We start from the raw sequence: 14,506 nt of genomic DNA, 5'->3' as shown, positions 1-14,506 counted from the left end.
AACCTGGGATTAAGAAAGAAAGTCTTCATTGCTGCAAAATGTACTGTAAGAGTAAGATGTGCTGCACATCCACAATATCTTGGTGTCATCTGCTTAAGGAGTTAGGCACTTCGACTGCTGCTTCACAGTATATTTATTCCTCATGAAATTTGTTGTAAATTACCCAATGCAGCTTAAAAGGAACAGTGGCATACGTAATTACAATCCTGGGAGGAAAAATGACATTCGCGACACCACAATAAGTTTGTCTGGGGTGCAAGAAGCATTGTATAATTCTGGAACCAAAATTTTTGACTACTTACCTAGTGATATAAAATGTCTGGCAGAAAGCAAAGTAAAATTTGAAAACAAACCGAAAGCGTTTCTCCTAGACAGCTCTTGTTCCATAGAAGAATTTCTGTCATATTAATGTGTAAAATGTGGTGGATAGGAGTTACTAACTCATTTGCATCTTATGACTCATTCCTCATCTATGTATTATTATAATATATAAATATAATAGAGGGAAACATTCCATGTGGGAAAAATATATCTAAAAACAAAGATGATGTGACTTACCAAACGAAAGTGCTGGCAGGTTGATAGACACACTAACATACACACAAAATTCAAGCTTTCACAACCAACGGTTGCTTCATCAGGAAAGAGGGAAGGAGAGGGAAAGACGAAAGGATGTGGGTTTTAAGGGAGAGGGTAAGGAGTCATTCCAATCCCAGGAGCGGAAAGACTTACCTTAGGGGGAAAAAAGGACAGGTATATACTCGCATACACACACATATCCATCCGCACATATACAGACACAAGCAGACGTGTGTGTGTGTGTGTGTGTGTGTGTGTGTGTGTGTGTGTGTGTGTGTACCTGTCTTTTTTTCCCCCTAAGGTAAGTCTTTCCGCTCCTGGGATTGGAATGACTCCTTACCCTCTCCCTCTCCCTTAAAACCCACATCCTTTCGTCTTTCCCTCTCCTTCCCTCTTTCCTGATGAAGCAACTGTTGGTTGTGAAAGCTTGAATTTTGTGTGTATGTTTGTGTTTTTTTGTGTGTCTATCAACCTGCCAGCACTTTCGTTTGGTAAGTCACATCATCTTTGTTTTTATATTCCAAGACTTACCAAGCGGGAAAGCGCCGGTAGACAGGCACAATAAATAAAACACACAAACACACACACAGAATTTCTAGCTTTCGCAACCGAGGATGTGGATTTTAAGGGAGAGGGTAAGGAGTCATTCCAGTCCTGGGAGCGGAAAGACTTACCTTAGGGGGAAAAAAGGACAAGTGTACACTCGCACACACACACATATCCATCTGCACATACCATTTTTCCCATGTGGAAGTTTCTTTCTATTTTATTTACATCTTTGTTTTTAGATATATTTTTCCCACGTGAAATATTTCCCTCTATTATATTCATATCATCTTTGTTTTTAGATATATTTATTATATTATATTATTTATTTTATGGCCTTCATTGGACCACTCTAGTCAAAAATACAAAGTTTTAAACAAGTTGTTACACAGTGATACAATATGGCTCAACAATAACTTAATATGATATTTAGGTAATATAATTATTAGAGTCTATTCTTATATGAAAGGTGTTTTGCTCTTCTGTCTGCCCATTCTTTCAGATATCTTCTTTCTTTCTTCATCTGAGACCACTCTTCCTGTACTCCTTCTATTGATTTTCATTTGTAGTCTGGTTTGCAGGTCTTGCAGTATTCTGGTTTTCTCTGCCTTGTTTTTTAGGTCATCTACTGTAATTTGGAGTTCTTTTATATCTTCCTTAATTTCTGTTATCCATTTAATGTCACTCTTGCTATTCCACAATTTTTGTATTATTTTTTTTACTAATTATGTTTTCTGGAATTCGCATCAGATGTCCAAAGAATGACATGCATTTCTTCCTGATCATGCTCATGACAGGCTCTATTTTCTTATATACTGTTTCATTTGATGCTATTCTCTAATGTCCATTTATTTTATACTGTTTATTTATACATGTCCTAATTATTCTTATTTCTATTTTTAGTATTCTGTCAATTTCTGCTGTATTAGTTGTTTTGAAGATAGTTTCAGCTGCATACGTTATTTCTGGTGGTGTAACTGTCTTATAGTGTTTTAATTTTGCATCTATAGATAGGCTTTTTTGTTGTATGTAGTTTTAGTAATGTATTTTGCGTAGTTCAGTTTTTTTTATTCTATTCTGCCATGATGGCTTCTCATTGAGATTGTATGTTATTATTTCGCCTAAATATTTAAATTTATCAACAATTTTGATTTCCTATTCTCCTATTGTAATTTTGTTTGCAAGTGGTGGGTCAGTTAGCATAATTTCCGTTTTTTCAAATGATATTCTAAAGCCTACGTTGTGCGACATTTCTTGTAGTGATTTCACTTGTTGCCTGGCTTCTTGAACAGTGTTGACTAGGAGAGCAAGATCATCAGCAAATCCCAAGTAGTTTAATCTAATATCATCTTTTGCACTTCCAATTCTTATCATCTTTGGATTGTCCTTGTACCATTCTCTCATTATGTATTCCAGTGCACAGTTGAACAGTAATGGTGATAGGCAGTCACCTTGTCTTAAGCCTGTTTTTATGAGGAATGGTGCCGAAATTTCCCCTCTAAACTTCACTTTTGATTTGGTGTTGGTTAGAGTGTGTTGTATTATTTTAAATAGTTTTGGATGGAGTCCTAGATTTCTTAAAATTTTTAATACTGATGGTCTGTGGAGACAGTCATATGCCTTCTTAAAATCTACAAATGTTATTGCCAGAGGTTTGTTCCGTTTCTTGCAGTATGCCATAATCAATTTTAAACTAATTATCTGCTCTGCACAGCTTCTCCATCGTCTGAAACCTCCCTGATAGTCCCCTAACTCCTGTTCTAATTGCTCCTTGATTCTTTCATATAGGATCTTGGATAGAATTTTGTATGTGCAATCTAGGAGAGAGATTCCTCTGTAGTTGTCTGGGTTGCTCTTATCTCCCTTTTTGTGTAGTGGGTGGATGATAGCTGTGGTCCAATGTTCGGGGAATCATTCTGTTACCCAAATTTTTGTTAGAGCCATGTGTAAGGAGGTCCTGACTGTGTCACTTGCATATTTCCACATTTCAACAAAAACCTGATCTTCTCCACGTGCCTTATAATTTTTTTGTTCTTTAAGAATTTTTTCTACTTTGAAATTTGGAGGGTCTAGTTTGTTAGGTTCGGTTTTTATTGGGGTATTTATGTTGATTTGTAAGAGTTCTTTGGGTTCCTCGCAATTCAGAAGTTTGTTAAATGCTTTTCTTCCATCTTCATCTTTCAGTATTAGTGTAGGGGCCTCATATTGTTGTAGGTGTTATAGTACTTCCTGGAATTGGTTTTATGATAATTACCTTCTATAGAGTTTATAATATCTTTATGGAATCCTCTCTTGATTCTTCTAATATTTTGTGTGAATTTTTTTCTTTCATTTTTTAGGTCTATGGAATTTTCTTCAGTTTTGTGTGTTTGAAACTTTAACCATGCTTGGTGTCTATCTTCATGGAATTTGTCACATTCTGATGTCCATCATGCATGTTTCCTTCGTGGGTTCAAGGGAGCTAGATTCTCTGCTTCTTTTTTAAGATTAGGTTCTAGTTGTTCTAGATCATGTTTCCTTCGTGGGTTCAAGGGAGCTAGATTGTCTGCTTCTTTTTTAAGATTAGGTTCTAGTTGTTCTAGATCATCGGTTAATTTGATGGTTTGTGTTATTTGCTGGTATTTATTATTTTTAACTAACTGATGTGGGTCAGACTTCCTTTTTATTTTATTAGTTTTTCCAGTCCCCTTCCTTAACAGAGCGAATTTGATTTTAATTTTAACTATATAATGGTCTGAGCCTGTGTCTACTCCTCTCAGTACTTTAACATTGTGGATCTCCTTATGAAAATTTTTGTCCATACAGATTGCTGCCACTCCCCCTTCCTCTAGTCTGGATGTTTCCATGTTTTTAGTTTATTTGGCTTCCTCTTAAAGTATGTTGATTTAGATATAAGGTTGTGTGCTTTGCAGAGTTCTACAAGTCTTTGTTTTTGTTCGTAAATTTATGTGGACTCCATTTTCCAATTATGTCTTTATATTTCCTTTCTTTTCCCAACTGAGCATTAAAAGCTCCCAATAAGATTTTTACATTCTTTTTATTTACTCTGTTCACAGTTTGTTCTAGAAGGTCCCTAAATTTATCTACCTCTTCCTTTGTTTTTGTTAGACAATTTTTTTTCATTCGTTGGGGCATGAGCATTTATTATTGTATAGGTTTAATTCATTGTTTTAAAGCTAAGAGTCACAATTCTTGGTGATACTGCTTGGAAATCCACTACTGAATCTATTATTTTTATGTTTACTAAAAACCCTGTTCCAAACTGGGGACATTGTTTCATTGCTCTTGGTCCTGGTTTCTCATTATAAATTCTGTATCCTTGTGATTCGAATGGGTCCTCTGTGATGTTTCTCATTTCCTGGATTCCTGTTTTTAAAATTTTTTGTTTATTTAGTTCATCTGTGAGCTCCTTGAGTTTTCCGGTCTGAAGTAGTGAGTTTATGTTGTGTGTTGCTATATAATTTATCTGCTCATGTTTAATCTTCTTTTTGTGTTTTAGTGTGCGTTTTGATGGTTGCAAACGCTCCGATTCATTGCTGTCTTCTAGTTGACTACCCATCGAATCCGATGTAGTCTTTTCCTGCCTTTTTGAGTAGGACGGTGGAATTTTTTTCCTAAAAGACCTTTCCATTTTTGACTTTTCGAAGGTTGTCAACCTTAGTTGGAGCAAGCTCTGATTTACAACTACGGTTGTTAACCGCAGAGGGTACACTCCACGTGGGAGTATCACCTCTCCTCCTACTGTGACAGCATAGTAGGTTCGTGATCTCATTCCACATCATTAAGATTTATCATGTAAAGATCAATGGGACATGAAACTAATTAGCTGTCTCTAAGATACGCTACATCTTCTCAGTGTTCTGACAGTTGCTCACATGATTCTACTGTCGAATGTATGAAAATATGAGAGGCATGACCTGTCACTGATGAAAGAACAGTCTCGGAGATCAATTTCTAGATAGGTGTCTTGTAATGAAGTTCTTTATAATTGTGAGTTGACTACCAGATATCACATGGTTGTTGATGTTACTGAAAGTCATTTTAAATTTTCAACAATTGCCTTAAGCTGCCAATTCTATTTCCATAGGCGCCACCTTTTTTTTAGGTTTGATTTAACTGATATTGATAGAACTTAAGTTTATAAAAGAAACTTTTCAAGTTGTTATCATTTTTATCCCTTTATTCCTGTTGTAGGTACAAAGAGACTGACAGTGAAGACAATGAAAATGCCTCGTCACGTGGTGGGAAGTTTCGTTGTGAAATGTGTGAAAGGACGTTCAAACGACGAGCGAAGTTAAATGAACACATGGCTGTGCACAGGCAAGAGCGGCCATATGAGTGCGATCAGTGTGAAAAGAAATTTTTCCAGCGTTGGGATCTTACTCTGCACAAACGCTTGCACACTGGCCTGTTCCAGTGTGAGTTCTGCAACAAGACATTTCCTGTGAGTTGTAAGGCAGACTAATTTTTCATCTTTATTAAAACTAATAAACTTAATCAAAGAATGGAAATTCCGATTAGGAGCTTACTAAACGAAGTAGAGGAAATTTAGCAGTAATACTGCAATATTAATAAACTTGTTATTTACTATCGACCCAGTTATTTGACGCTGCTAGTGAACTAAATATCTCAATTTAAACTAAGAATTAAAGATGTTATATTTTAGGTGGCATAGCTATTCTCTGGTAATGGTATGTGTATCATTTCATATTGTTTTGTATATTCATGTATGTGAATACTTACACTCCTCAAATCAACTTATGGCATATATTGGAGAGTACTTTAGCACCAGTGCCACTTCCCATCTTTCCTTTTGTATCTGCAAATGATCTGTGGGAAGAATGATTGTTGGCAAGCCTCCATGTGAGCTAAAATCTCTCTAATTTTACCTTCATGGTCTTTTTGCAGATATACGAAGGAGGAAGAGATACATTGGTTGACTATTCTAGGAGCATACACACTCAGAATTATAACAGTAAAGCACACTGTGATGCAGAATCTCTCACTTACAGTATATCTGCCACTAGAGCTGGTTGTGCATTTCTATGCCACTTAATCAACCTGTAACAAAATGCAGTGCTCTTCTTTGAAACTTCTCTACTTCCTCTGTTGATTCTATCTGTTTGGATCCCAGAGTGACAAGCAATATTCAAGTATTGGTCGAATGAGGTTTTTGTTAGGTAACTCCTTTGTGGATGAACCAAACTTCCTGAGGGCTCTTCCAGTAAATGTCAGAATCTTACCTCCAGTTAGTATTATGTTGTCATACTGCTTTAAATTGCTCCATATGCATTCTACCAGATATTTAATGGATGTGAGATCATTCTGCAGTCATGTAATCATACAATAATGGGCATTTCTGTCTATTTATGTGCAATATGTTGTGATTACTTACGTTGAGGGACAACTGCCAGTTCCTGAACCAAGTGTTGATCCTCTGTAGGTCTTGCTACAGTTCACTACAATTCTTTGTATGTAACTGTATCATCCACGGGAAGCCTCACAGAACTTCCAGTGTTATTCACTAGGTCTTTCATGTATTATATTGTAAGAAGTGAAGGTCCTATAGCACTCTCTTGGACTGAACCCAAAGTTATTTTCATATATGAAGTTTTTTCTCCAATAAAAATGAGATGCTTTGGTCTGTTTGCAAGGAACTCATCAGGTGCTCTGTATTCTCTACACTCGTATTTCATTCTTTTGGCTGTGGTGAGGAACTGTGTTGAAGTCAAGGAACAAGGCATCAACCTAGGGTGTCGATGAACAAACAGACTGAGCTTGGTCTCCCACATTCATTTTTGGAATCCATGTTGATGGAGAATTTCAGTCTCTAGAAATCTCATAATAAGTGAGCATGAAACATGTTCCAAAATTCTGCAGCAGACTGATGCCAGCGGTATAGGTTTGTAACTGTATGCGTCTGTTCTTTTAGCACACTGGACTCGCATTCGGGAGGACGACGGTTCAATCCCGTCTCCGGCCATCCTGATTTAGGTTTTCCGTGATTTCCCTAAATCGCTTCGGGCAAATGCCGGGATGGTTCCTTTGAAAGGGCATGGCCGATTTCCTTCCCAATCCTTCCCTAACCCGGGCTTGCGCTCCGTCTCTAATGACCTCGTTGTCGACGGGACGTTAAACACTAACCACCACCACCGTCTGTTCTTTAGGAAGTCGGTAGTACCTAACGCCAGCCTCCTGATAGTGATAACTCAGACCAGCTCACCCCTACAGTGGGGTCATTGTATGTGGTTCCAAGGAGCTCTGCTGTTCACCAGTAGTTGGCAGTGGCATCATTTTCACAATGGCCAATTAGCATGAAAAATTTATAAAATACATACATAAACCTTTCTCATTTCTCGTCTATCTATTAGTGAAAACTGTATCAAAATCCAGAGAAGTTCTTGTGATTAGTGTAACATACAGACGGAAACCATAGTGGGTGACTTTAATTTATATACTTATAGACCAGAAGTTAGAAGGTAGATGTAGCTCACTGAATGTTTAAGGATGCAATCATTTACCATGAATGATGAAAATGCAAAAATAAGCTATTACAGTGCTGTTGTGAAACCAGAATGTCTATAAACAAGTGAATGTCTTCCATATAACAATACTGTAGATAAATTAGAAATACTAGAAAGGCAAAATTATTATAAAATATTAGTCCTGCGAAAAACTTGGGAAGGATGGAACTTATATAGCAATGATGAAAATGTGGAGTACATTTCATAAGTAACGCAGGAGGATCTGCAGCAAATTGACGCATGGCGCAGGGAATGGCAATTGAATCTCAATGTAGACAAGTGTAATGTGCTGCGAATACATAGAAAGATAGATCCCTTATCATTTAGCTACAAAATAGCAGGTCAGCAACTGGAAGCAGTTAATTCCATAAATTATCTGGGAGTACGCATTCGGAGTGATTTAAAATGGAATGATCATATTAAGTTGATCGTCGGTAAAGCAGATGCCAGATTGAGATTCATAGGAAGAATCCTAAGGAAATGCAATCCAGAAACAAGGGAAGTAGGTTACAGTACGCTTGTTCGCCCACTGCTTGAATACTGCTCTACAGTGTGGGATCCGTACCAGATGGGGTTGATAGAAGAGATAGAGAAGATCCAACGGAGAGCAGCGCGCTACGTTACAGGATCATTTAGTAATCGCAAAAGCGTTACGGAGATGATAGATAAACTCCAGTGGAAGACTCTGCAGGAGAGATGCTCAGTAGCTCGGTATGGGATTTTGTTAAAGTTTCGAGAACATACCTTTACCGAAGAGTCAAGCAGTATATTGCTCCCTCCTACGTATATCTCGCGAAGAGACCATGAGGATAAAATCAGAGAGATTAGAGCCCTCACAGAGGCATACCGACAATCTTTCTTTCCACGAACAATACGAGATTGAAATAGAAGGGAGAACCGATAGAGGTACTCAGGGTACCCTCCGCCACACACCGTCACGTGGCTTGCGGAGTATGGATGTAGATGTAGAAGAAGATTGGCTTTTTTTACATCTATATGAAATGCAAGGCAATAGATTAACCAAGAAGATCTTCAAATGTTTGTGGGATAAGAAATCAGAAAGAAGCTGCAGCCATGAAGTAAAAAAAGGATTTAGAAAAAAATAATATAAAAACTGAAGAAAGAATGCACAGATGTTTGTTGTTAGGGGAAAAGTATTGAATGTTGAAGGATTCCAAGGTAGAAGAGTGAAAAAAACTAGTATGAAGTGACCAGAGGACAGGAAAAAAGAACAAAGTGCAAATGAAAGAGTACTAGAAGAGTATTTGAAATCAGTACATGATCCTCAATTGACCACCCATCCACACTCCCCTACCCCCACCCACACCCCCTAAAAACAAAAGAGGGAGGAGGAAGAGGTAACCTCATTGGCTCATTTCATATAAAAGTTTAAATGTAATTAAAATTCTTGAAAACTGTATAATCATCTTTTGCAGCGGTGTAAAATTTTGCAAAATACCCCATCACCATTAATTAATTTTGAAAATTAGAAACTTTTGTTACAGCAGAAATTAAATAATTTTTCATGGCATGTACATCCCTGTGTAATAAAGTTGATTCCTAATATATCATTTTGTGAAAATGAACTGTACACAATGTGATGTTGCAATATTTTAACCATACCTAATTAAAATATCTAAACATTCATTAATATTCTAATTATTTCTATAACTTATTTTTGTTTTATGTTGTACATTGTTTTATGTTTTAAAATCTCTCTCTCTTTTACATGATTGAAAGTAACTCATTACTATGATACAAAATCATTTTTATAATGATTGTCTGTGTAGAAATGCTTAATATGTAAGGTTTTTTTCTCTACACATAATACACATGATAGACAACACGGCATAAAACACAATTCAGCAGACTTCTCAAATTGTGTGGCTGGCAATCCTCTAAATATTCTGAATTGTATCAGGCATATTTCAAGACATTGGAAAACTTCAGTGAACAGAATTGATTGTATACTTGTCATTGCAGCTTGATTAAGTTGTTTCTCAAATAGTATTTGACATTATAATCTTGTTAATAGAACTAGATGTGAAATTTCACAAAGTTCTTCAACGTCAAAGCCATGTACACCCAGTGGCTGTATCTGGCCTATCGAGCCTTTTGGGATCACCAGATGAACAAGTTCATTGTCCTCAGGTAGGAAGCTCAAAATTGTTCTTTCAGATTGACTACACGAAGAATCTCACAGTTGTACAGATTTTTCTCCTGCACTGTGAAATAAAACTATGTCAAATATCTTTTGATGTAATCAGTCATTAGTTTGCCAGATTCTGATGCCATCACAAGAACGCTTGGGGCTCAGAAAGAGATTCTCAGTCCAAACTTTCCATAAGTTTATGAAAAAAAGAAATATTTTGAGCACAATAGAGAAGGAATTAGTCAATGGGACAGGTACAGCTGTTGGACACACAGGGCTTTTGATGTTAGAAGAACACTGTGAGAAGGTTGTCACATCTATTTCTGCTGAATGATTATGATGTCAGTCTCCACTTGAGAAACAGCATAATCAAGCTGCAGTGACTAGCATATAATCAGTTCTCTTCACCAAGGTCTTCGGATATAGTGAAATGTATCTGGTACACTTCAGAATATTTATTCGATTGCCTGTCACAATTTGAGAATCCATCTGAATTTCATTTTAGGTCATTTTGTCCATCATGTGTATTACGTGAAGAAGTTTCATTCATTTTATGTGCATAGCATAAAAAAGTTATGTTTTAAGCATTTCTTGACAGATAATCATCAATTCGAACCATATTTATAAATTACTTATTATTTCCAGTCAACGTAACACACATAGGTGAAACAGTAAACTTAAAATGCAAAATAACAATTTAAAACATAAAAAACAAATAATTAGTATAATAATGAATGTTTAGGTACTTTATTTACGTGCAATCAAAATACTCCGCCAGCACATTGTGTACACCTTATTTTTCCAGAATAATATTTTGGAAACCACCTTTATTAGACATGGATGGAAGCAATGTGGAAGCTTCCAGATTAATACAGAAGTTGAGTGTACAGTTTTCAAGAATATTATAATATAAGTCAACTTTTATATGAAACACATTTTTTATATATCATAGTTCTGAAGGTATTCCTCTAAACCTAATATGCCAAATTACCTTTCAAGGTGTGTTTTACCCCTTAAAAGTAAAATTGGGGAAAAATAAAAAAAATACTTATTGCATTATTTCCACCCTGTACATACCTACCAAGTGATGTGAAGATTGTTTATTTACACCTGGGAATGTTGCCTTGTCAGTGCATCAAACACGTACAAAGTAAGGCCCCAACAGGAATGTAAGGAAATCTGTAAGAGTCTGAAGGTGGATTTGTAATAAATCCAAAACAGGTAATGATTTGATTTAAATAAACATTTTTGAACCATACTTTTGGTTAGTTGTTATTTGTGACAGATTCAATATTTTTCTTTACACCAGGGCACATATGTCTGCTTGTGTCTGTGTATGTGCGGATGGATATGTGTGTGTGTGTGTGTGTGTGTGTGTGTGTGTGTGTGCGAGTGTACACCTGTCCTTTTTTTCCCCTAAGGGAAGTCTTTCCGCTCCCGGGATTGGAATGACTCCTTACCCTCTCCCTTAAAACCCACATCCTTTCGTCTTTCCCTCTCCTTCCTGAAGAACAACCATCGGTTGCGAAAGCTAGTAATTCTGTGTGTGTGTTTGTGTGTTTTGTTCATGTGCCTGTCTGCCGGCGCTTTCCCGCTTGGTAAGTCTTGGAATCTTTGTTTTATATATATATATATATAATGGGCATTGATTAGTACCATTAATTTAGTAAGTAATTTAAGGAGTAAAGGCAACAACTCACCAAATAGTTGAGGCACAAAGTTGTCAGTAGGAACAGAAAAGACAGAGAATATTGTTAGCTTTTGGACGAATCTTTCATCTGAAAGCTAACAACTGTCATGTCCTGGCACAGGTCGAATACATAAGTACAGAGTTAGTGAAGCCTGAATAGCACAATTGGAACACTGAGTCTGTTTTGTTGTTTTAATTACTCTAATCAAGCGTTACAGCAGAGATGAGAGGGAGTAGGACCTGTCGGTTGCTTAGTTTGGCCTAGCTGACTGGTGGAAAAGAATTTGTTTTGGCAGGAATGAGCTGTTGAAGCAGCAGGTAAATAATTTTCTTTAAATGTATTTATTTATCTCTAAACACATTGACGTGGGTTGTCTGACCAGTTACCCCTTGTTATACTTATAGTCATACAGGTTCTTATAAATTCATTCAGAATCCCGCCTCAGGACCCTACTCTTACTGCAACTACTATCATAGATGAATGCTCTTACTGTCATTCGTTCTGTGAATTACTAACTCCCTGTCCCCTTGACCCAATTCACTATTAACACTTGGCCTTACAGGAGACAAGTATTAATCTGTGACTTGTACCTGTTATTAACTGAAATGTTCAGCAGATAGCTATTTGAGACAGAGACTAGCTTTCTGTTCAACACTGCTTCAGTGAAAACATAAAGTGCTACTTAAGTATCAGTTGTAGTTGTGTCCACCAGAATATTACATCGTCTTCTTGTAGATGAAGTTTCTGAAGCTCCATCAGTAACTGCTGTTAGGCAACCCTGCCCAGTGACTATTTGACCCTCAAGTGGGCGTACCTCTTTTTATAACACGAGCGGACGTGCGGTCTACTTTGCACATATGTGAAGAATACCTGTCTCTATGTTACCTAGGTAAACATGTATGATCAGGATCACATTTTACTCTTAGTTTAATTAAACAATGATAAAATGAACTTACATTATATGAGCTAAATCACTGTTTAATTAAACAATAATAAAATTAACTTTCATTGTATTGCTCTGACGCCGCATAACTTTATATGAGCTAAATCACTGTTTAGTGAAACAATAATAAAATCAACTTTCATTGTATCTCTCTGACACTGCGTACAAGTGGTACCCCACAAGAATGACACACTTGAAGCATTAAACAGCATAGTTGCATCAGATCATAGCCAAACACTTTTTCGATTGCTAGTTATCTCGTTGACAACTGGCTGATTGTGGGATTGTACCACTAGCTCGAAATCTGGATCATTTTATTGCATGGATTGCAAGTTTTTCTTGCCAAGCACACTGTTTATTTTATATTACTGTTGTTCACTTGGACCTACGACACCACAACTTATCAGTGTGGTAGCTGAAGCTGCAATGAAGGAATAGGTGTGGGCTTGCAACTCTTACACATAATTTCAATGATACAAGACAGTGTTATTTGTGGTTGGTGCATTTACCATCAGTGCACCCACTTCAGGGTTAAATTCAGAGAAAGCAACTGATTTACAACTTATTGCTGACAGGGACTCGTAAAAATACCCCATAAGTACATAGAAAAGAAATCATTACAATCACAATAATATTTAATTTGCTATTACAGATGCACATAGAACACTTCATTTACATCTATATTTATACTCTGCAAGCCACCCAACGGTGCGTGGCGGAGGGCACTTCACGTGCCACTGTCATTACCTCCCTTTTCTGTTCCAGTCGCGTATGGTTCGCGGGAAGAACAACTGTCGGAAAGCCTCCGTGCGCGCTCGAATCACTCTAATTTTACATTCGTGATCTCCTCGGGAGGTATAAGTAGGGGGAAGCAATATATTCGATACCTCATCCAGAAATGCACCTTCTCGAAACCTGGACAGGAAGCTACACCATGGTGCAGAGCGTCTCTCTTGCAGAGTCTGCCACTTGAGTTTGCTAAACATCTTTGTAATGCTATCACGCTTACCAAATAACCTGTGACAAAACACGCTGCTCTTCTTTCGATCTTCTCTCTCTCCTCTGTCAACCCGACCTGGTATGGATCCCACACTGATGAGCAATACTCAAGTATAGGTCGAACGAGTGTTTTGTAAGCCACCTCCTTTGTTGATGGACTACATTTTCTAAGGACCTTCCCAATGAATCTCAACCTGGTACCCACCTTACCAACAATTAATTTTATATGATCATTCCACTTCAAATCGTTCCGCACGCATTCTCCCAGATATTTTACAGAAGCCACTCCCTGCACCAAGTGCCTATCCGCTGCAGATCTTCCTGCATTTCGCTGCAATTTTCTAATGCTGCAACTTCTCTGTATACTACAGCATCATACACGAATAGCCGCATGGAACCTCCGACACTATCTACTAGATCATTTTATATATTGTGAAAAGCAATGGTCCCATAACACTCCCCTGTGGCACGCCAGAGGTTACCTTAACGTCTGTAGATGTCTCTCCATTGAGAACAACATGCTGTGTTCTGTTTGCTAAAAACTCTTCAATCCAGCCACACAGCTGGTCTGATATTCCGTAGGCTCTTACTTTGTGTATCAGGTGACAGTGCGGAACTGTATCGAATGCCTTCCGGAAGTCAAGGAAAATAGCATCTACCTGGGAGCCTGTATCTTATATTTTCTGGGTCTCATGAACGAATAAAGCGAGTTGGGTCTCACACGATTGCTGTTTCCGGAATCCATGTTGATTCCTACAGAGTAGATTCTGGGTTTCCAGAAATGACATGATTCGTGAGCAAAAAACATGTTCTAAAATTCTACAACAGATCGATGTCAGAGATACAGGCCTATAGTTTCGCGCATCTGCTCTACGACCCTTCTTGAAGACTGGGACTATCTTGCTGTTGTCCAATCATTTGGAACCTTCCGTTCCTCTAGAGGCCTGCGGTACATGGCTGTTAGAAGGGGGCCAAGTTCTTTCGCGTACTCTATGTAATACTTGAGTATTGCTCATCAGTGTGGGATCCATACCAGGTCGGGTTGACAGAGGAGAGAGAGAAGATCGAAAGA

At 37.5% G+C, this 14,506-nt stretch overlaps 1 protein-coding gene across 2 annotated transcripts in view; it reads left to right on the top strand.

Moving 5' to 3' along the window:
- LOC126335042 (uncharacterized) overlaps nt 1-14,506 on the top strand; it is a 107,045-nt gene that overhangs the window by 63,258 nt on the left and 29,281 nt on the right. For both annotated transcript variants that reach the window (XM_049997911.1, XM_049997912.1), the window contains exon 5: nt 5,320-5,569. In XM_049997911.1, coding sequence (XP_049853868.1) covers nt 5,320-5,569 — 250 coding nt within the window. The remainder of the gene's footprint in view (nt 1-5,319; nt 5,570-14,506) is intronic.

The sequence above is a fragment of the Schistocerca gregaria genome, chromosome 2 (genome assembly GCF_023897955.1).
Source record: "Schistocerca gregaria isolate iqSchGreg1 chromosome 2, iqSchGreg1.2, whole genome shotgun sequence".
Classification (NCBI taxonomy): domain Eukaryota; kingdom Metazoa; phylum Arthropoda; class Insecta; order Orthoptera; family Acrididae; genus Schistocerca; species Schistocerca gregaria.
This window is presented reverse-complemented; position numbering and strand designations above follow the sequence as displayed.